This window comes from Amborella trichopoda, chromosome 4, assembly GCF_054954075.1.
Source record: "Amborella trichopoda isolate Santa Cruz 75 chromosome 4, AtrichopodaSantaCruz75HAP2 v2.0, whole genome shotgun sequence".
NCBI classification, from domain to species: Eukaryota; Viridiplantae; Streptophyta; class Magnoliopsida; order Amborellales; family Amborellaceae; genus Amborella; species Amborella trichopoda.
In genome coordinates, this window is record NC_142339.1 from 43,962,711 (window position 1) to 43,987,088 (window position 24,378).

At 38.6% G+C, this 24,378-nt stretch overlaps 1 protein-coding gene and 1 long non-coding RNA gene across 10 annotated transcripts in view; both read left to right on the top strand.

Moving 5' to 3' along the window:
* Positions 1-24,378, top strand: part of MOS7 (nuclear pore complex protein-like protein) — a 41,025-nt gene that overhangs the window by 14,991 nt on the left and 1,656 nt on the right. For 2 of the 8 annotated variants that reach the window (XM_088865306.1, XM_020668201.2), the window contains exons 4-8: positions 891-1,035; positions 9,178-9,239; positions 9,476-9,692; positions 23,372-23,954; positions 24,072-24,310. In XM_088865306.1, coding sequence (XP_088721432.1) covers positions 891-1,035; positions 9,178-9,239; positions 9,476-9,692; positions 23,372-23,954; positions 24,072-24,310 — 1,246 coding nt within the window. Of the gene's footprint in view, positions 1-890; positions 1,036-8,438; positions 9,014-9,177; positions 9,240-9,475; positions 9,693-21,045; positions 21,296-23,371; positions 24,311-24,378 lie in introns of those variants that run through there. The other 6 variants (XM_011625686.3, XM_088865304.1, XM_088865307.1 and 3 more) reach the window with 5 other exon arrangements.
* Positions 9,699-11,330, top strand: LOC148782482 (uncharacterized). Of its 2 annotated transcripts, none has more exons than XR_016054539.1 (2): positions 9,699-10,784; positions 10,947-11,330. It is a non-coding gene; the product is annotated as an uncharacterized LOC148782482 (long non-coding RNA). The 2 variants fall into 2 exon arrangements; XR_016054538.1 differs by having other exon boundaries at positions 9,699-10,763.

Here is a 24,378-nt window from a genome sequence, read left to right on the forward strand (position 1 = left end):
TTTGGATTTTGGTGAGTTCGATTAGGCAAAGCTAATTGGGAAAATTGCAGCCTAACTGCCCTAAACCACTAAGTGATTTTAATGTAGTTTGCGAAAATCCAACAGATGGCCATCTGCATTAAAAATAAAAAAGTACATTCATTTTCATTTGCAGCCAAATAAGGGATAAAAAGTTCAAAAAAATTTGCAGTTAGAGCTCAGGAACAGTCTTTCTGAGCATTACTAGCGAAATTCTGTCTGGAAGGTCGGAGCTTGCAAATGTGGCACTATTGATTTGTATGACACATGTAAAAAAGTCAACCCTAAAAGTTTGGGCCTTCTGCGATTGGGTTATAGACTGTAAGTTAGCCTGAAGTTCATTCAGAGTGGATTGTCTTGAGTTTTACTGATTTGGCATGTGCGGGATACAGACAGCACCAGCAATTGATTTGGGATGGTTTTTGGTATACCATTATTTACTTGGTCCTTGCTATACTTTATGTCTTTGTTAATATTTTCCTTCTTATTTCTGTTGTTTATAAAAGCATTTGATATAGAAATATTTTTTATTGTTGAAATTAAGAGCATTCTCTAGTGCTTATGTCATGAATTTCCAAATATATCAATATTAAGTCAATACTATCAGGTCAAAACTGACTAAACATCTTAAAAATGATGTGATGATACCTATTTGGTGCCTAAAATAATAATTTTTTTTGGCATTTTGTTCTAGTGAAACATTAATTCACTCAGGCTGCTAACTGGGCATGATTTCAGAGATGTCTATAAGGGTTGGTTAGCTGTGCACATAGATGTGGAAATTTGTAACTTATGTAATTTCATTTTTACACTCAGGATTATTTTGTATTCCAAACTCCTGGGAGCTTTATTTCTGACTTTAATTTTCGCAGATTATTTGATTTGTCCTCTGACCTAGAGAGACCAGAGCAGGAATATTACTTGCAGCCATTGGAACCTGCAAGATGCCATAGTGCAACGTCATTATGCCCTGTAGCTTTTTCTTTTGGTGGCGAACACTTGTGGGACAGATTTACTGTAAGTCCTATTTGAACTTGTTTCTGATTTCCTTGATTTGAGATGTTTTCCTTAGTTCTACATGTAGTATTGGTAACTCTTGCCTAATATATTACCATTTCATGATTGGATTCCGGCTTTTGATAAGCCCATTGAACTAGTTTTATTGCATAAAAAAGATTTGCATCTTATGTTCTTTCATGATCCTTTCGTTCTCCATGAGTTGCCGCAATCTAATCAGTGAAGGGGCTTTTGAGAAGATATATAGGAGCCACTAGACAAAAGTGAAGTCTTTGAGATCGTTCTATTGTTCTAGTGGATATCAAAAAGATTTGCATCTTATGTTCTTCTTTCACCATGAGTTGCCGCAATCTGATCACTGAAGGGACTTCTGAGAAGATATATGGGAGCCACTAGACAAAAGTGAAGGCTTTAAGATCTTTCGTTGGGCAGCCCACCTGTTCTAGTGGACATCTTATTTTCTGTTAAGTCTAGCAATTATGCATTTTCAGATGATGATTTTGTTCATTCCTCAATTACTGCGTTTCTTAATTGTTCAAATGTTTTGTTAGGTTTCAGGCAACCCCGTAGCCTAGGTTATATCCACAGGACCTCATGCTTAAGTTGTGAGGGTTGCTAACCCTTTACAAGACCATTGCGTCCATTACTTACTGTGAGTATAGGTTGTTAGGTTAGGTTGTTAGGTTATATATGTGGAGTCGCTAAAAAATTTGCGATGTTACTCTTCCGATACCCTAATTCATGGCCTTACTTTTTCAGGCTTCCTTTGGTGATTACATGGCATCTCTGTTATGAATTCCTTTTGAAATTCTTGCTCTTGGGTGCCAGGGGCTTCTGGATGAAGGCCACTCTGGGTACATAATAGTGACCACTCTAGCCAATTTTTACCAACATTCCAGGTTTTTGTTGACTTGATCATTAAGCTCGTTGGTAGGAGGTTCTGTTGCAAGATGAAAGGAAGGGACATGAATTCCATACAGTGAAGTGGATGAAGTTTGTAAATATGGGAGGCAAGGTGGTGGATCAGATGGCTCGAGGATGGTGTTATTGTCTTGTTAAAACTGGTCAAACTCGATTCAAGAAGGCTTCCAGAGGTATTCTAGCAAAGGATTGTTGGGGGTGCGTATGTCTGTCATGAGGTCTATGAGGAAACTGGGTTTAAGATTTAGGTATGGTAGTAGAATTACATTTTCAGATGACATTTGTTTCTGGGATAGGCTAAAATCACAGTTTGTTTTCAACATTCATGTTTTTGTTAGTTGACCCTAAGGCTAGGTGCTGGATGAAAATGTGGTTGTGCTAGGCAGTGTTTCAAAAAGCGCTAGGCGGCACCTAGGCGGACGGGAGAGGGTCCAGGCCGCCTAGCGCCTAGGCGGGCGCCCAGAACGTGGGTGGCCCAGTAGAAAATTTTTGTTTTTTGGGTTTTCTTTCTTTAAAATGGCCTCTAATGGGTTCTAGGTTTCAAATGAACCTAAAAACCACAATTTTTCCTATTTCGCATTAAACAAATAATCCAAAAATACCCTCACGGAGCTGCATTTCCGCCCTTGGGCGGCCGCCTAGGCTGGTTCAGGCGGGCACCAAGGGATATCTGCCTAGGCGGCCGCCCAAGCGCTGGGCGGTTTGCTTATTGAAACTATGGTGCTAGGGATGTCATATGTCTTTGATATATGAAGGACCTTGACGAGGGGGATGTTGAGGCAATTTCTGTAGGGTAGGTTAGATTGGACTTCCATTATGAGAGCTAGGTTCTTGGGCTCTTTACAGTTGAATCATTTTATCTTGCGCCTTAGGGTGCTGGGGTTGTTTGGTATCCTGGTTGTTTGGGTGGCTGGAAACTCTGGATAACAACCCTGACTGTGGTTCATCTCCATATTTGGTGTCCCACCTCCCGTACTTCTCCGTCTTGTGTTGGCAGGATAATGATATAGTTCTCTTTGAGGTTGTTTGGTAGTATTTTTAATCCCAAAGAGAAGTTGGCAGGTGCGGACTGACTAATGTTGACCTGGGCTAGGCCTGTCAGGTAAGGCCCTTGACCCAAGCCCTGCTTGGCCAACATGACCCAAATGACCTGCCCAAGCCTGAGGCATTGGCTATGGGATAAATCGGGGCCCATCCAGCTGATCCCACGAGTCAATGTGGGTCGGTCTTGAGGCCGGTTGGAGCTAAAATTAAGAGAAAACAATGGTTAGCAGAATCAAAATGGGAGGCTAGCATTGCCACCCTTGTTCTCTGTGGCTTATTAAAGGAAAAATACACAAAGAGACCATTTACTTTTGGTGCAAGCACGTTACAATCACTCTTGTCCATCAGATTTCAAATCGGGTGGTTGTAAGAGTACTATTGACTAGACTCAAAAGTTCAAAATAATAATAATAATCATAAAACACCTCAAGCCATCCACTTGGACATCTAATGGTTGTGAGTAATTGTAACCTCCTTGTAACAAAGATAAATGGTCTCATAGTATACAATCCCCTTATTAAAAACATGGGATAGACTTACTAAAAATCTAAAGATACATCTACCTTTCATTTGATGAAAAAGATAAGCCTACAACTTTGCAATATATATATATATATATAGTGACTATAGGGTCTAGATCACTGCTAATCCTTCAATTCGGGTCATCCAGCCTTTTCTATTCAATAGGCCCATATGGTATTGAATAGTAAAGGCTGGATGAGCCGAATTGAAGGACTAGCGATGATCTGGATACCCTATATTCACCAAAAATGATACATTTTTTGCTCACATTATTTATGTGTATCCTTTTTAATTTTTATTTGGAGTGACTAGATGATATGTACATGTGTGCAAAGTTGTGTCTATCAGACTTCTACATTTTTCTAGGAAGAAAAAAGCATGTCTAACCTGCAACACTGGCCATCTATTTCTGTGGGCTTCAATCTAGGCCGTTGAGCCTATATTGGTCTAGAGGCTTGTGAGTTAAAATGATTACATTATGTGTATATATATAGGAAAAAGCTAACAAATGTTCAATCTTTTAGGTTGCAGTGGAGCCCTCATACCTCCCCACTGTCCATGCAAATTTAAAAAATGGACGATGGGGATGCTTTATTTTTCTTACTAGATGGAGAGAGAAAATGCCTATTCACCCTCTCGCTCTCTTTACACTTTCCATTGAAATCTCTTCCACCCTCTTTCTCCTCTTTGTATCTTGCTCCTCCGTCTCTCTCTCTCTAGGCTCTCCATCGCCTCTTTCTTTTTCCCACTATATCACCAGCCCTTGCTCTCTTCCTCACCCTTTCTCACTAATAAAGGGGGCTCGTTACTCTCTCCTAGACAATAATCGCATATTTTTTTCTTTTACAAATTACAGTGAAAATTCTGTGACATAGGAAGTAAATCACAAACAATCACTATGTTCTGTGATTTACTTTAGTCACAGTTTTATTTGTTTTTTTATGCAAATACAAGTGATTTATCTCATTGATTGAGGTTACAATGAGGGCCCTGTTCACTCGATTAGGGCACACTGGAGACACGAGTTCACTCAATCAAGGCTTTGAAGCTTGATGAGGGCACCCTTATTCCTGGTGCTCATATACAAAAACACCTTAGGGGGCCCAAGAAATGCTATACAAGCAAAAATGGTTGCCGAAAGGAAAAACAAAAGGTGGGGATCTATTGCTAAAAAAGGTGCCCTAAACTCCCCTGTGTGTTCTGCTGTACGGTTCCGTCCTTAGCGAGGGTATCGGTTGTAGCATTGGCTTCCCTCCAGGTATGATACCAAACGATGTGAATATCCCTGCATACGTGGAAAATTTCGTCAATGATGTGGTCCAGACTCCAAGGGCAGGAGGAGGATCTTGAAGCCCAGGCTATAACATTCTTCAAGTCCCCTTCGATGATCAAAGTGGGATCCTAAGTGGAGTTGAAGTTGCGAAGTCCTTTGAGGAGGGCCAAGGCCTCGACAACATTGGAATTGGTGTGGCTGATGAAGCGGGAGATGGAGAAGAGGGTAACACCATTAATAACCTTGAAAATGCCACCCATACCGGTGGAGCCTGGGTTGCCGAGGGAGCAACCGTCGAAGTTGAACTGTACTTGACCTTGCTCAGATGGCCTCCAGAGTGAGGAGCGAGAGGTATGTGCAGTCCTGAGTTCAACAGGTTGCTCCAATTTTGGTGGAAGTCTGAGAGGGAACAATGTTGGAAAAGCTTGCTATTCTTTGCCCAGAAGTTGACCAAGGATTTGACCCTGTCTATAAGGGCTTCGATGACAGCCTTCTTTCCATGAAAGGTTCTGTTCTTAAGGTCCATCTAAATGACCCAAAGAGTGGTAGCCACGGGGGCCCGCCACAGGGCAATGCCAGATTTGGACCATGGTGGAGAAAGAAAGGACGGAAAAATTTGGGAGATTGAATGTGGAGTCACCTACAACTAACCAAAAAGCTAGAGTATGTTCCCCCACAGGGTGCTGGCTATGTCACAGTTGAGGAACAAATGGGCGTTTGCCTCTTCCTCCATGGTGCACATGATACATCTGTTTGGCATTTGCAATCCCCTTCATTGGGGTTGGTCGATGGGGCTCTTTTGATAATGGTGGTCCAATTGAAAATTTAGATTTTGGGAGGGACAAGAGGAAACCAGGCTTTGGTCGCAATGGAGGGGTATCTAGTGGCTAAATAGAGGGCAACAGAAGAGTGTTGTGGAAGGGTGAGACTAAGAATGACCAGACGTTCTTATCAGTCCCTAGGGTGTGAGGAAGATTGAACGTGGTAGGGATAAGAGAGCCATGAATTCTGGGACCTCTTGGTCTGACAGGAGTCTTCTGAAAGTGGGATTCCACACCCTACTAGGGCCCAAGGCCTGGATACTGTCCGCTCCTGTGGTCTCGGGGTTCTGGGTTAGAAGAAATAGGTGGGGAAACCTTTCCTTGAGGGGTTGAGTGGCCTAGCCATAGATCGAACCAAAAGCGAACTCTATGACCAGCCAGAGGACGGAAGCGGGTATTTCTAACAAAGAGGGGAAGGCTGCAAAGCAAAGATCTCCAAGGCCCTGAAGTAAAGCCAGTGACCCTACCATCTGGAAGCCAAGTTGATTCCACACAGCACTATTTATGTTGGATGACCTCTTGCTAGAGTTGATTCTCCTAGGTGGAGAAGCACCACTACCATTTGCCAAGAGGGGCTAGATTGTTGGATTTGAGACTGCAAATGCCTAAGCCTCCTTGGGACTTGGGAATGCAAACTTTGGCCCAGGGGATCAGGTGGTACTTTCTCCCCTCCTCTCCTGCCGACAGAAAGTTCCTCATGAGTTGCTCTAGGTGGTGGGCCGCCGAGGATGGCATATGGAAGAGGGACATCTGGAAAATGAGAATATTGGGTTGATGAGAGTTAGGCGACCTGCAGACGATAAAAATCTGCCCTTCCACCCCGTGAGTCTACAATCAAATTTGTTGACAATGTGGTTCCATTGACTAGTGTTGGGCTTGTTAATGCACAGTGGCAGGCCTAAGTAGGACGATGGCAAGTCTTCCGCTTTGCAACCCCATCTGTCTGCTGAGGTAGATAATACATGATTCTCTAGTGACACACCCATCATCTTGGATATGGCCATGTTAACTCTGAGGCCAATAGCCATTTCAAAGCATTTGAGATAAAGTCGTAGTAGTCAATCTGATGCAGGGTGGCGTCTTAGAATATAAGTGTCTGTCGACATATTGAAAGTGTGAAAACTCCGGGCCATTTCTCGTAATGCTGAAGCCCTTAAGAATACCGCTTTGGTACATACCAAAAATAGATCTGCTGAATACTTCAATGACAATGGTGAAGAGGGAGGGGGCCTTCCTATTTGAGACCCCTAGAAGAGGGGAAAAAACCTCTAGGGGAGCCATTGATAAGGACAGAAAAAGGAAGAACTTACTCTAATCCAAGATCTCTAACGGCGGCCGAAGCCTATCTTGCTAAGAGTTTCGTCTAATCTCAGTCTAGGTGGTCGTAGGCTTTCTCCTGGTCCAATTTGATGATCACCTAGGAATTTTGGCCAATGGTGCGAATGGATGCACTCGTGGGCTACTAACGCTACGTCGAGGTTTTGGCAATCTTTGACATAAGCCCCTTGAGTGGGGGAGATAACGCACCCTAGAGCAATTTTCAATCAAGAGGCTAGGCCCCTAGATAAAATCTTGTAGGAGTTGTGTATGAGACTACTGGGCCGGAAGCCTTTAAGCTTTTCAGCGCCTTCGACCTTGGGAATTAAGGTGATGAATGTCGTGTTCATTGCCTTATTGATGATCCTCTCTCATGGAATTCAGCAAATCGGGCAAGCATGTCTGGATGAAAGGTGTGCCAGAATTGTTTGAACAGGGCTATCAGGTAGCCATCTGGACCAGGAGCTCGATCTTGTCCAAGGTCTTTAATGGCGCATAGGATTTCCTCTTTAGAGAAGGCACGTTCCAGCCATGCAGCGACTTTGGGGGGTATGGATTGGAAGGAAAAAGTTGGCCATCCTCAGTCTAGGGCCCGAAGGTCCTGTGAAGAGTTTATTGAAGTAGTTGATGGCTGCATCCTCAACTAGGGGGGCTTGGTCGAGGATGAGGTTATCTACTTTGATCTGAGAGATTTGAGAATGGTTTGGGGCATCGGTGGTTAGGGGGCTGATGCCTCAGCATAACATCCCACCCTCCATTCCGACCATTAACATATTAACAAAAAAAAAGAGAGAGTCTATGTAGATTAAGGCACAATTAAAACACCATTTCACTCAATTATGGTGTTGAAGCTCAATTGGAGCACCAAGTTTGAAGCTTAATTCAGGGCATGTGGGATCTCTGATTTTCTGCTGGTATATATATATATATATATATATATATATATATATAGAGAGAGAGAGAGAGAGAGAGAGAGAGAGAGGGAGGGAGAGTTTGGGAGGGTGAGTGGGGGAAGAAGAAGAAGGGTGATAGGTTGGGAGAGGAGGGAGTGTAGAGGGAGGAAGGGAGATATTTCCGGCTGGTAGAGAGAAATGGAGATGGAGAGTATGCATAGAGAGATAGAGCGGGAGCAGGAGAGAGATTGAGAGGGCGAGACTGGGAGGATGAGGAAGTGCAAGAAAATGGGAGAGAGGGTGAGTTTGAGGGTGTGAGAGGGAGGAGGGAGGGAGGGAAAGAAATTTCGGAGAGCAAGAGATTGAAGGGAGGAGACAGCAGGAGGGTGAATGGAGTTGGGGGCGAGAGAGAGAGAGAGAGAGAGAGAGAGAGAGAGAGAATGGGAGGCTAAATCCTTGTTCTCTTTCTAGTGAGCTTTTAAATGAATCCTCACCATCGATTCTATATTATTTGAATGGACAGCGGGGAGATGATAAGATCTCGAAGCGCTACTGAACGCTATAGCATTTGGCAGTTTTTTCTATATATATATATACATTTATATATGTATGAATGTATGTGTGTGTGTGTGTGTTCTTTCTATGGTTTACTTGGTTCAACGTCCTATATGTTACACTTAGAATGGGGTGTGAAGTGTGAGCATTAACTTACTTTGGTTGTCCCTTCCTTTGTTCCATGCCCCTAAAATAAGGGAGAGCATTCATTTCTTTACACAAATTTCCAAATAGTCTCTCAACCTCAGTCATAAGTTCCAAACCTCTCTCTCTCATCCATCCCATTCCCCTCTCTGCTCAAGCAGCAAGCTCTCTCATGATCTACTTCTTCAAGCCAAGGTGTCCTTCCCAAGATCTAACTACTCTCTCTTTCTCGAATCCCAAATTCCAATGGACCAAATTTGCAAAGCAGAGTCGCCTATTTATTTCCACCCCTAGACCCTAGCAAAGCAACAGCCCTCACTTTACCTCATGTTTCTTAGGGGTTTATGTAGACAGGTGACTCATTTGATATCTCCTTTCATCTTGTTCTGAAGAAGGCTGATGGGATTGCTAGTTCCTTGGCTAGAGAGTGGGTGGTGGGATAAGAGTGAATCATTGGAAAATCTATTCCACTGTACAGTATACACAAGGTGTGGTACTCGCTATCTGGTTTTCCTACTTCAAATTTTATTTTCATTCATGTGTCAGATATTGTTTTAATTCTTTGTTCTCTGTTTTTTTAGTCTTTGGCTTTGTGGAAAATTGGATATAATTTAGAAGTAAACTGAAGCAGTGGTTTTTATTTCATAATCAGGTCTTTCTTGTGTTCGCTGACGGTTCAACATATGCCATTTGCCCAATTGCCCCTTTTGGCAGGTATTATAGATAATTGTGCTGCATTTGTAGTTGTCTTGTCCTAATTATGAAACGGAAAATATGTGCTATCTTTTTTGAGGTAATATGTGCTATCTTTTTGTCCTTGATGCACAAGAAAGGTGATGCGTAATCTTCTAGTATGTTAGTATTTGATTTTCCTCAACTCAAGATGTTTAATTTTTCAGGTCTTTGTCATTGGAAAATTGAATATTTAGGATTTTTTTTTAATGGAACAGTGTTTATAATCGGGCTTCCATTGAAGAGATCTATAAAGACGCCCATACATTGGGATTAAAATCAGCCAACTCTAGAGCTGTTAATAATTCGAGTTTGGCCATCACTTGGTTAGAAGCAACATTTCCAGATTTGAATGATCAAAATGCTGGAAAAGGCACTTTGTCGACATTAAAGGCCCATCCATATGCTTCATTTGATGTCTCTCTTTCATTGCAGGTATGAATCCTTACTGTGTAGTGTGTGCACTAGCAATCTGTTAGTACAATAAACTTTTTTAGGGTGACCAGAAAGACTTTTTACTGTTTATGTTTTAATGTTGCTTCATAAAAATGAGCAGTTGTTGCATTTCCCTTACATTTGGTGCCTATTCACTTCTTGCCATTTGGTTCGAGTTTGAGCTCATACTAAATGCTCATGTTTCTAAGGCTTATATGCCCATTCTGATAGATTATGTACTGTTGGATCTCAAGAAATAGTATGTACTCTTGTTGCTCATCAAAACAAAAAAAAAAAAACAGAAAAGAAATAACGCATTTAACACATTCTGTTATTTTTCTTATGAATGATCTTTCTTATATTCCTAGATTAGTAAACAAAATTCTAAGATGAGAATGAGCGAAATGTAATATTTGCACATGAGAATTAGTTTTTCAGCATAAGGCTTAATCTCTGTATATGAAAGCAAAATCAACACACAAATGATCATTCAGAAAAGGAAAAGAAAAAGAAAAAAAGTAACGCACACAAATGAACATAGCCCTTTACCCCAGAAAGGCATTACACATTTGTAGAGAGTAGAACAGTTTATTGCAAAGTCCTAATTTTTGGAACACTTGTGAAGGAATCTTGAAAGCAGGTTTGTAGGAACGAGGGCCACAGTGCAAACACAGAAGCTTCAGTTTGAGGTTGTCTCTGACTGGGATAGTCCTCTCGTACATCATAAGCTTCAGCACCCAAAGTAGAGCCTTCATGGAGGTATATGTGTTGGTCGGAGCGCTGATGTACTTCGCTTTACTTTGAAGCTTAAAAGTAAGGTGCGAGGAAAGGCATAATGCTAATCTTAAGGTGTGTGCAAGACAGAAGGGCTGCCTCAAAAATTGCAAAAAGTATGGAAGACTTTAGTGCCCGCCTAGCATTTTAGCCTAGGTGCTTTTCATTGCAAGCCTTCATTGAATTCAAATCCCACACTTATGTGCCAGAAATAAAATTTAGACGAAAGCGAATGGAAGATGAGATTATCTAATGGGGCTTCCTAGTGCTGCCTTTGTCCAATGGCGGTCATCCCATGTGAGTGCATCACAATAGGAGGTAAAGAAATGTAAATTACATATGGAAGTTAGCAGCTACAAATGACAGAAGTGCCATGTTTAAAGAATAATATGACTATAAGAGTAAAATCACAATCTTAACACAACATTATTATTGTGGTGTGTCTTTAAAATTTGATTCCTAATATTACTAAGTCTTTAGGGAAACCGGAACAGACCTAGCTGACACCCAAGGAGAGATGCGGAGACGCTCTGCTGTGAAAGTCAATTCGACTATGCATATGAAGATAACCATATCCTTCCAGCATCACATTCTGGGCTCAGGATGTTGGCCAATGCTCAAGTGAAAGCCGGGGTTACATTCTCCCTTGGTTGAGTAAATTGTTACTGGCAGCGTGTGCCGCAACATTGGTCATTCTTCTGTTGGAGTGTCTTTGTATTGCTCGTACAATTATTGATGTAAAACACATTTTTTTTTAATTACAGCATGTGCACCTTGCACATGCCTAGTGACAATAGAAATCACACTATATGTATGCATGAAGTCTATTTCTATAATACGGGCAGTAATTGAGTTATATGAGTTTATTACTGCAGTCAAAGTTTTGTGTGAAATCTCTCTCTTTTTAAGGGGCCGTTTGGCTACGTGGAAATCTAGTACATGACAATAGATTACAAGGAAATATGACATTTACACTGCTTGGGTACACTTTAATAGTAAGGAAATCGAAAGACATTACCCGAGATTTCCCTAAAAATCATGAAATCCATTACGCGCGGTGAGGGGTGAAAAATATATTTCAAGGTTGACGGGTAATCTTTGGAAATCTTTTACGTGCGTCTCTCTGTCCTGTCGCCGCTTAAAAAAACATTTCCCTCTCTCAAGTACATGCTGTAGCTTATAATTATGTAGCTTATAATTATTAAGGTAAGTAGAAAGTGAAAGTAGGGGATATGAAAAGGGGAATCTAAATTGATTTGAAAATATGTACGAGGACAATTTTCTACTGCAATCATAATAAAAAATTTCTACATCCCTCTATTTCCAATTTGGATTGTAGCTCTCATCTGACTCTCATATAAAAACAATTGTTTTTTTAATAATTGGTAGGTGAAAGTAAAAGGAAATCTAAATTGATTTGAACAGTTGTAGAACTTGATGAGGGACAATATTCTACTGCAATCATAATAAAAAAATTTATACATCCTTTTATCCCTAATTTTTGCAATCATAATAAAAAATTTCTAAATCCTTCTATCCCCAATTTGGGTTGTAGCTCGCCATCAGCTCTCGTATAAAAACATAAATAATAAAAATAATAATTTGTAATCGATGAGAAATTACACAACACAGTCATAATAAAAAATTTCACACAGCATAATCCTCATAAGAGATCAGTAAAAGCTTAATTGAAATAAAATATCTCTTTAGTCTCCTCCAATGCTTCAAATTTTTCTACTGCAATTACCAAACCTTCTAGTTTATTAATCAAACTTCTTCCCATTTTTTAACTTGTACCATAAATATTTTGATTTTGGTATCATAAATGTATTGCTTATTTGAAATTATATATAGAGAGACATTTGAAAGACTTCTATAAAAAATAAATAAAAATAAGGCTTATCACAATAAAATCATGTTATTCCAATCATATTATTCCAATGACTTATCCTGTTGAAACCAAGGTCTAATCATGTTAGCTAAACATAGCCATATTTTTCATATTTGGATGGTAATGCATTTCTCATATTTCTTCCAGATATAGCCAAACAGTAGCAATGTATTTCCCAAGTTGCATCTAAATACTACCCAAACAGTGATAATCCATTTGCAGGTAATGTATTATGCCTGTAATATATTTCACAGACAATATATTTCCAGGTATCCAAACGGCCCCTAAGTGTGACTGAATTCTTGTCCATGAGTGTTTTTCTTTCTAATATTCCTGAAAATCTCTCCATTTAAAATCCTCAGTTATTTATTATCAATACTAAAGTTTATAAGAGAAAGTCATGTCTACCTCCCTTAAAAACAGGGAAAGGTTTCTATACTTCCCCTACAGCATAGAAGATCTATGCTTCTCCTTCCATCCAGTCGTCCAATTTTGATCAAGAGAGCCACTCACCGTTTGATCTTAGATCCGATGTCTCAAAGTATTTTATTTTTATTTTATTTATACAAATTTTATGAATATGAAATTTGGTATGTACCATCTTCTCATTGGGGCGCACCTATAAAAAATATTAAAAATAATTTTTTGATAAAATATAATGACCAAAATACCCCTTGAAACTTTCAGGGGTATTTTGGTCATTTTATTTTATTGGAAATGTTTTTTTAATATTTTTCGCTGGTGTGAGTTTAATAGAGAATTGGATGTCCAAAATTTAGTGTCAAAATAGTTTATAGAAAAAAATTGAAAATAAAATACTGTAGAGACGTGACATTGTGATTGGGGCAATCTTAGCCCTCCGTTCAAAATGGACGGTTGAATAAAGGGAAGCATATAAGCTTTATGCTGTAGGGAAAGCATAGAAAGCTTGCCCGACATCCACATTTTCAATAAAAATAAACTAGAGCAAATACATAAGAAGAGAAATCCAAAAATAAATAGATAAATACTAGACAAAGCTAACTAAATTATAATTGCTTCCACCGATTCCAATTATTTATCGGGATTTCATAAATCCTAGGTTTGGTGTGGGTTCCTTTTATTGTTACAATTGCCTTATTCTCAATTAAGACTTAGTGTTTTGGTTTTATGGGACCCATGTGTTGCCTTAGATGATGATTATGACCTTTCGTGAGATATTTTAATTTCTCTCGTAGGAAGCTAATGACCACTTTCATTTTTGTTTAGTTGACCACTACATCAAGTTGCACTATGGTGAGACTAATTCAGACATGCACAAATTGATGAACTATACCACATAAAATAATTCATTTATCATGTGTTTATTTTCTTGTTTTCGTAGATAAGTAGTGGTCTTATACATGCAACCCTAATTGTGTTATCCAAATAATTGTGAAGCGTAATTGATAAACATAATGTTAAAACACTTGTTTGCTCTAAAATCTAAAGGTTTTAAAATTAGCTGGATTAAGACATAGTATATGGAATGCAAGTTTAATAATAGGAGTAGAGACTAGGAAGTAGTTAAATTGACGACCAGGAAATACCACAAAGAGCGCACTTTCGATATCTTGGGTCAATAATCTAGGAAAATGAAGAGATTGAGGAAGATGTCGCACATAGAATTAGAGCTGGGTGGGCTAAGTGGAGATGTGCAACCGGAATTTTATGTGATCGCCACATGCTAATGAAGCTGAAGGGAAAATTCTATAGGACAACTGTGATACCAGCTTTGCTTTATGGGGCAGAATGTTGGGCAGTCAAATAAAACAACCCATAGAATGAGTGTAGCGGAGATGACGACGTTGAGATGGAGGAGTGGTAAGACAAGAAGGGATAAAATTCGAAATGAATACATTCGAGAAAATTTGGGTGTGGCATCAAGAGGTGATAAGATGAGAGACAATAGGTTTAGGTAGGCTGGCCATGTGTGGTGTAGATCCAGTACAACTCCTGTTAGGAGGTGCGAGTTAGTTCAAGTAGAAGGTTAAAAAAAAGCAAGAGGTAGGCCCAAAAAGACATGGTTGGAAGTAGAAAGAAAAAATATAGGGACGTGTGGCCTCATTGAGGGTGTGACCTTTAATAGAATAGAATGATGGACTAGGATTCCTGTAGCCGACCCCAATTAGTTGGGAAAAGGCTTTAACGATGATGTGATGATGACTAGACAAAGCTCAAAACCTTGTGCAAACTCTTGCTCCAGTCTCCAGGGACACGTGGATGACCTATTTGCCTAATTTATGACGTTCTTCAGTATCCCTCAACCATCAACATGGCGACTTGTCTGGTTGAAGAGTTTGGGGCTTCTAGGATGATCTGAGCTTGATGTTGCGATGCCTATCGGCATCAAGTAAGATAGTGGTTAAGCTGCTACACTATTTCTAAAATTCTGCTTATGGCTGATGGTCTCAAGTTTCCATATGAGCACCCATAAAAATTTAGATGGTGCCTTGTTCCAGCGCTAACAAGTAGGTGGTTCTCGGGAGGGACATAGGAGTGGACCTTGTAATGGCATTTCAGTTTAATAAGAAGTCCCCTGTTGAATAGGCGGCCTTGAACTACTTTCGTTTTCTGGCCCTCTCTATAATATTCGATCTAATTCTGTCCTTTAAAGCTTCTAACCAAGATTCTCTAACTTCAAAATCTGCCTATTATGCTCCAATGATATTGTTCACTCCAAGGATGGAGGCATGCCATAGGACCAGACCTGATGCAGGTAAGGGGATTGAGAAGAGCTAAGAACAGTTGCTGGGTGATTAACTGCCATGACCATTTTCCAAAAAGGGTGGTGGTTATATAAGATTCCAATAACTGGACACCCAGACCCTCTTGGACTTGCAGACTGTATCTCATCTCACTAGATAGAACCTATGTTCACCTATGGCTACTGGCCCTGGGAAGTTTCTCATTAGGCAATCTAGCCATTTGACTGTCGACATCAGCATCCTAAAGAGTGACAATGGAATGTTTGAGGCTGTGGCTTTGGTAAGAGTAACGATGTAGGGAAATTGATGGAACCATAGTTTGATGCCAAAATGTCATGGCGGCACCTAGGCGGGCCAACTAGGCGCCATGTGTCTAGGCACTCGCCTAGGCGGCACCCTGTGACAAGGAGGCCGAGGGCAGAAAAATGCCTTCGGCTGGGGGCATTTCGAGATTTTTTTGCCTAATTTGAAAAAATTTCAACTTTTTTTCGATTTCTTACGTAAACAAAAGGAATACTTCGAGATAGTTTTGGAGGTTGGAGTGGTCGCATAATAGTACTTTTGACTACCACCAAAGATCACCGGTAGGCTGTTATCAATTTCATTTTGAAAAGGTTGTATATATCCATATAGGAAAAGTCTTAAAAATGCCTATAGACGAAGTGCTACAATGTTTTGCTTCGTTACGGACCTACGGGGACCGTGGCGGTCCTTGTATATTTTTTGCGTCAAATTTGTGTGAATAAAACCCCGCCACGAACATGCTATATCTGTGACAGACAGCCGGTCTTTAATCCACATCGTATGAAAAAATCGGATAGCGCCGAGATTGAATCTGGGCCGATCTGACGATCACGACCTCATTTCGTGTTTGAAAATGCTGAAATTAGCCCACTAGCTCATATGAACATATATGTTCATATGAGCCGAATGGCCCAGATTTAATCTGGGCCGATCTGACGGTCACAACCTCATTTCGTATTTGAATTTTAATTTTTTTTATACCAATCCAAATAACTTGAAATTTTAGGCATATATTCTTAAAAAATTGGAGAATCTAATAAAACTATCAAAATAATTTGCAAGAAATAAATTGACCAAAATAGCCCTGAAATGTTTTGGGGGTATTTTGATCAATTTATGTTTTCCAAATTATTTTTAAAATATTTTTACTAAGTGGGCCTTGATGAGAAGAATACACGTTTAAAATTTTAAATTATTTGGATTCATAAAAAAATTAAAATTAAAATATAAAATGAAGTTGTGACCGTCAGATCGGCCCAGATTCAATCTAGGCCGATCTGACGATCACGGATGTCCGGTAGTGTTTGAATTTTATTTCTTTTTCTATAGATCCAAATCACTTGAAATTTGAGGTGTGTGTTCTTCTCATCAAGGGGCATCTAATAAAAATATAAAACAGATTATTCACGAAAAAACAAAATGATGAAAATAACCCCTGAGCCTTTTTGAGGGTATTTTGATCAATTTATTTCATGTAAAATATTTTTTTGATATTTTTCGAAGGTTCACCTATTTTTGATAAACATACACCTAAAATTTCAAGTGATTTGGATTCGTAGAAAGAAAATTAAAATTCAAACACTATCGGACATCCGTGATCGTCAGATCGGCTAAGATTCAATCTGGGACGTTGGACTCATATGTTCATATGAGCTAGTGGGCTAACCCCAACTTTTCCCATATATATATATATATATATATATATATATATATATATATATATATATATATATATATATATATATATATGGGAAAAGTTGGGGTTAGCCCACTAGCTCATATGAACATATATGAGTTCATATGAGCCCAATGGCCCAGATTGGATCCAGGCCGATCTGAGGTCACAAATGTCTGTCAGTGTTTGAATTGTAATTTTTTTTTTACAAATCCAAATCACTTGAAATTTTAGGCGTGTGTTCATAAAAAATAGGTGAATCTTTGAAAGAAATCAAAAAATTATTTTACATGAAATAAATTAACCAAAATACCCTCGAAAGGTATTTTTCTCATTTTATGTTTTGCGAATAATGTTTTTTATATTTTTATTAGGTGCACATTGATGAGAAGAACACATACCTAAAATTTCAAGTGATTTGGATTTATAGAAAAAAAAAATTAAAATTCAAACAGTGACGAACATCCGTGACCGTCAGATCGGCCCAGATTCAATCTGAGCCGCTGGGTTCATATGAGCTAGTGGGCTAACCTTAGCTTTTTCCATATATATATATATATATATATATATATATATATATATGCATACGAGTAAACCTGCCGAACACCGATAGCTATAATGAATAGTAATATAGGTGGAATCCCAGCCATCAGATCTTCATCGAGTGTTTCAAAATGCTGATCACTATTTTAATTTTAATATTTTTTATATAAATCAGATTATGATGAAATTTTGGGTATACATACCTAACACTATTGTACACCATAGAAAAAATTTACTTCCAAGAATTTAAAATAACCAAATTACCCCTGTCATTTTTCAGGGGTATTTTGGTCATTTTATATTTTGAGAAATATTTGTTTTATATTTTTTATTGTGCGCCTTATTTTTTAGTACACATCCAAAATTTCATTTTGATTCCATTTTTTAACAAAATTCTAAATTTCAAATAGTTATATATGTTTTGAGGCATCTGATAAAGATTTGATGGCTGAGGTTCCACCTATATTACTAATCATTATAGTGCCAAGTGTTTGTTAGCTTTTTCCTATATATACATGGGAAAAGTTTATATAGAGCCGAGGTTCTATATCAAATTGAGCCTGCATCAAAAGTTTCACTAGAAGAGGTTGTTTTGATGCCCAAATATCCTCAAATTGATCATCTTGACATCAAGATGTATGGACATGAGAAAAAAAATGGATTTCAAGTTTTGGAAATAGTGTATTTTGGAACGCATTTTTAGACCTTTAATTTTCAAGATTTTCAAGTTTTGATAGATTTGTTGATCTACACTATTTTTGAAGCTTTAAACTTTATAAATAAAGATGACAATATATTTTAAGGTTATCACAATGATTTTCAGTATTGAAACCACATTTCTTGACATTATTTGAAGGTAGGCTCTAATTTGATTTTTAGAGCCTAGACTCTAAGGAAAGTCTCATGTCAACATCATGTGGATGGTGGAAGGGTGCACAACGCCCCATCCAACAGCCACAAAATAGTTTTCTTTTTTACTTTATATTTTTATTTAAAAATTGTATTTATCTAAAATTTGGTGATTAGATACATTTTATATGACGCACAAGATATAACATTAAAAACATATTTCGAACAAAAAAATTATTAGAATACTCTTGAAACATTCAGTTTTGGTCAATTTTATGTTCAAAATATTTTTTTTATTATTGTTATTTTTTGTGCCATATAAATATGCATCTACCCACCAAATTTCAAACAAATATAACTCTTAAATAAAGATAAAAATAAAATAGGGAACTATTTTGTATCCGTTGGATGATGCTAGGTTCAATCTGAACCATTGAAGGGAGCTTATGCACCCTTCAAATGTGGATGCTTTACCATCCCACATGCATACATACATACATACACTCACACATATATGTATGTATGTATGTATATGTAGAGAGAGCAAGGGGGCAAGAGAGAGAGAGAGAGAGAGAGAGAGGGCACTCCTATATACATTGAATACACATATCAGGCACCTCCCAAACGTTCCAAGGGTTGGGAACTTTGGCCATTGTTCTAGGCCAGGTTCCTGATCCCACTTCCTCTCCCAACACCTATAGTCCTAGTTGAAGCCTTTAAACAGTTGTCCAAAGAATCACGTATTGATTTTTTGCATAATGAAAGTCCATGTCACAAACTATTGATATAATTCATTCTAATGTATGGGGTCTAGCCTATATTACAGATTTTGTTGGTAACGAGTATTTTGTTAGTTTTATTGATGATTGATCTTGTACAACCTGGATTACCCTCTATTAGATCTAAAGATGAAATAGTATTTGCATTTGAAGCTTTAATAAAATAGTTGTTACCCAATATGAAGCTGTACTTGAATTGAACAAAGTTTGCAATCAGCATATGATTGAGTTCCCTGAGGGAAATGACATTCTTAATCAAACATCTCCCTTCTGTCCACAACATAATGGGGTTGTCGAGCGCAAGAGTAGACATCTCTTGGAGGTAATTTATGCCACTATCTTTACTATGAATGTGCCTAAGATTTATTGTTGTGGTCTACCAGACTACCAGTTGCATTGGTTACCCATTATTGTCCGAGGCTCTGAGGTCACGTTTACACCCTTGGAAAAATTGACTGGACATAAACCTATTGTGTCTTAGGGTCTTTGGATGTGCTTGTTATGTCCATCTTACCAAAAAGTACTTGAGATAAGTTGAATCCTAAAGCTATCAGGTTCATTTTTCTTGGATATTCTTCCACTCAAAAAAGCTATAAATATTATGATCTAAAAAGTTAAAGCACTTTGTTTTGAGAATGTTTCTCCAAGGATCCCACATCATCATTTGATGTGTTTGAAGGAATTGATCATATTGTTTCACCAATTTCTTTTAGACCATTTGTGCCACCCCAGTTAGTTGCCATGTTAAAGGAGCCTTGTTCCCTTCCGACTTACGACAAAAGCTTAATCGTATAAATGAACTTGTAGAATTGTAGATCCACAAGATGACTTGTCTGCTCTTGACAATTTGGAGCAATTAGGTCGCAACCTAGATATTTCACTGTTGGATTAGGATTTATCTATTTATTTTCTGAAGAAAAAAGCAACCCTTGTTCACTTGAGAAATTTGTTTCCTACTTGAGTATATCTTCTTCGCATTTTCTTTTTCTTTCTTCCCTTAACATTTTTTCAGAACCAAAAACCTTCTAGAAAGAAGTTACTCGTCTTGAACGGACAAATGTCACTGATGATGAGATACCGACGTTCGAGAAAAACAAAAACTGGGATCCAGTTCCTTTACCTAAAAGAAAGAAGGTCATAGGATGCAAACGGGTGTATAAGGTTAAACCGCTCCTTGATGGTACCATTGATCCAGTACAAAGCCAAACTCTTGGCCAAGGGCTTTACCTAGTGTTATGGAGCCAATTACCCTGAGGCATTTTCTTCTGTCGCTGAGATGGGAACTGTTCGGGTTCTTTTTCTATTTCAACAAATAAGAATTGAGAATTATTCCAGTTGGATGTTAAAAATACTCTCCTCTGCAGGGATCTTCAGCAAGAAGTCCACAGGCAATAGTCACCACTTCCTGGTTGGAAGGTACCAACAAGTCTGGTATGTTGCCTTAAGAAAGCCCTCCATGGTCCAAAACATTCTTCCCTAGCACGATTTGAGAGATACAATCAAGCCATGGTATGTGCTGGATACACAAGTAGCTCATCAAATTAGTCCATTTTTGTGAAGAAACAAAGGCTGTGGACCGACAATTTTATTACTATACCATGATGATATCATTCTCACTAGGAATGATACTAAAGAAATTCAAAAATTTAAACAAGTATCAGCTCTTGCAATTCTGTAGTAAGGATGTGAGAGTGCTTAATTACTTTCTGGGCATTTAGGTTGCACAATCGAAGAGAGGAATTTTTAAATGGCAGCGCAAGTGTACCTTACATCTCCTAAAGGGAATAGGTAAGTTGCAGCTCATCCCATGGACTCTCTAGTGGATCCAAATTTCAACCGGAACTAATTCTGGTGCTTTACTGGAGGATGTTGGTAAGTTCCAGCCATTAGTGAGTCGCCTTATCTATTTGACTGTTGTGGGCCTCGACATCATGTTTGCATGTAGCTCAGTGAGCTAATACATGCATGCTCCATGCACCAGCCATCTTGAGGCAGTTAATTTGCATCCTAGGCTACTTAAATTCATCTTTAACGAAAGCGATACTCATGCACAACAAATATTACATTGATCTATGCGGATATGCCAATGCAGATTGGGCAGGTTCATGTCTCGACGGGCAATCCACTACTGGCTATTGCAACTTTTGTAGACGACAATCTTGTTACAACGCATAGCAAAAGAATAAATTGCTGTAGCTAGCACGAGTGCAGAAGAAAAGTATCAAGCTAGGACATCAACTTCGTGTAAGCTGGTGTGGTTGCAAGCACTTCATAAAGAAATGGTTGCTCATCTTCAAGGTTCTATCACACTTCATTGTGATATTCAGGCTGCCATCCAGACGGTAACCAACCTAGTATTCAAAGAGTGCACTAAATAAACTAAAGTTGACCGACACTATGTGTGTGACAATGTAACTTGAAATATTATCTGTACTCCATTATGTGAGAACCTCTGAACAACTTGCAAACTTGTTTACCGAAAGACTTGGGTGACAAAGATTGCAATAACTTACTAGCAAGTTGGGCATCCTGGTCTCAACAGTTTAAGGGGAGTGAAGACAGATTTGACCCACAAGTGTAAATTTGTTCTTTATGCATACTTTTGTACTATGATAATGTTATAACGTCCAACTTATCTAAATGCTTCAGTGTACATTCTAAAAACTAAAACATCCTAGGGTAGTTTTTATACATATTACAAATATAAAATATATGAAGCGGTGTTGGAACGGTAGTTGTTCCATTTCTTTTCCTTTTATCTTGTCTCTTTTTGAACATTGCTGTGTGGACCAGCACTAGTTTAACCCTTCCCTTTTTCTTTTGTTGGGTAAGTCAGTAGGTATGATGAGCCCCTACCTGTTTTTTGAAATAGTCAATTTTTTAATTTGTTAGTGAGATTGGTGGTCAAGACCTTTCACTAGGGCTCAGGTGGTACTATCACCATGACCCCAGCCGCATTCTCTAGTTCAACCCTTTGCTTCTCATAAAATAATCTATTATGACAATTATGATTGGCTACTTGGGGCATCTCCATGCATGCAATTTTTTTTTCTTTTTAAGCGGATTCCATTTGTACATGTTCCATTTTGAGTTTGAATAAAAATTAGATGGAAATAAAATTGGCATTGAAGTAATACTGAATTACTCGAAAAGGTAAATAAAAATATAAATACATATATCCGATTGCTAAATATTCGTGGTATATCATGGAAGGCACATGCCATTAGCTTGTCGTATAAATATTTGTTTGCTGTGTGTGATCAAAAGTCTTCGGTTGTGCTTTTTAGGAATAGAAAGTTTTCGTGCCTGGAAATGGCAAACAATTATAATGCTGGTATCTGAGTTTAGGTTGATTGCCAATTTCTACAACAAAAGCAAAGATATTTGAGAAACATTACTCCTATATGCCCCTATTAGTAATTTGGGCATTATGGACAGGGGTGATATATTTAAAGTTTTTAACTGCACCTGCATGTCGCTTGTATTGTTACTGCAATGATCCCTATTATGTATAACATTTGAGGCTCCTCTAGGGTGTCGTGTGAACTTTCTCATGCTTTCAGAGCTGAAAACAGGAAATGGAGTTAGTGAACGCTTGGGAATCTGGAACTTTCGCCATGGTGTATCTAGAGCCATATCTTTTTTTTTGTACCATTTTAAATCTAGGGCTTGTGTTAAATGTAAAGATCATTATGTGTCTAATTTATGCTGAGCAGAAAGATTTTTCGTAACATACATGTACTGTTAAATGTTGGGGCAACAGTTCTTACTTGTGAAAGATTGTTTTTCTGCAAATTATTTGCTATACAATTTGGACAACTTACTCTTTTGATATTGATTCTTGAGGCCTCTGCTTGTGTTTATGGTTCTAATGTTCTGGATGTTTCATATATTACCTAGTGTGTTATCATATCACAAACTCTCTAGTCTTTCTAATTATCAAAAAAAAAAAAAGTTCTTTCTCTAGAATGTTGCTCTTTTCCTTCTAGTTGTGTCTTGCAGACATTCTCTACTTACCCTGTCATGTTCAATATTAGTAATAGATAACAAGTGCATTTATTAAAAAATTCTGCAGAAGCATGCACAGGTTTGACACGTAAAAGAATTTATGGTAATGTACTAAAATACTTAAAAGTGTTTTGGTTTTCTTTTAGTTTTATGAGAAAGTACATCTTTCTGCATATTTGGATCTCATATTAATCCAATTTAGGGAACAATTTGTTGTCCTCTGATTGAGACTCATCTCTTTTGTTTATTCTAACTATATACTGCTGAGCTTATCTGTTAGTCTCCTGGAACCACCACTAAAACTGGCAAATGGGAAATCTCTCCATTGATGACCTGATTCTTGAGTTCTCTTCTAGGACTCGTATCTTCTCCCTTTCTGGAAAGAAACCAACTTCCCTCTCTTTGTGCAGGGCCCTTTTCATAAAATTTGCAATGAGCATAATGATGATAGTGCCAATGGCCGGGTGCCCGAGTGCGAAGGTCGAGCTGTGAGCTTTCTGTGCAGGTCAATAAGCAAAGACACAGTCAATGCCATTTCCTGGAGCAGTGGGCAGATACAAATCGATGCCCTGGCAGATGAAGTGCAACCAGTTTGGAACCTTGGAAGTTCACCTCGTCTATGTGTAGACAATGGAGGAATCATTGAAGCAGTAGCAATGATCTGTGATTCAAGCCCGGAGAAACCCAACAATGCCAAGCTTTATCCCAGTCAACGAACCCTGAACACTAGCATGGCAGACTCAGTCTGGATTGGAGACCCACCTCCCCTGCTTAGATTGGCTGTCGTCGACTTGGCATTGCCTTCCAATATTTTGAATGATTCTCCACTCACACTGGTTGCTGATCCTCTCATTCCTGAAAGATTCTATTGTTTGCATAGGGGTGGGGTTGACTCAATTATGTTGCATTTTCTTCCATTCTCTGATCAGACTATTGAAAAGAATAGAATTGGAGAAGCACCTTCCGTTCATCCTGTTTTGACCACATATCAGAGTGAGACCCTTCAACCATTCCCATTGTCTGGTTTTGTGGCAATTGCTGATTCCTTTGGCAATACGTGGACAGTTGCACTTACATCATCCTTCGAATGTTTGGTGATGGAGATGACAGGATTGAGTGCATATTTTCAGGTTGAGAGAGAAAAGGGCTCTCCCAATCTCACTGTTGAGAATGATGAAGTGCTGCCTGAGCTAGTTAGCAGAGAGTTGCTCATGGGTCCAAAAGATGTCCCTATCCCTCAGCTCCCTCCGAGTTTGCGATCATTGACCCCGGATTCTATTGAAGGGCGATCCACTCTTCATGAATACTTCAAGATTCTCCATGAAAAGTATGTGGAATATGCCCATAAGGTAATGAAAATATTCATGCTCTTTAGCTACTACTATATCTTCTCACCTTCACTCAAAATTCACAGGAC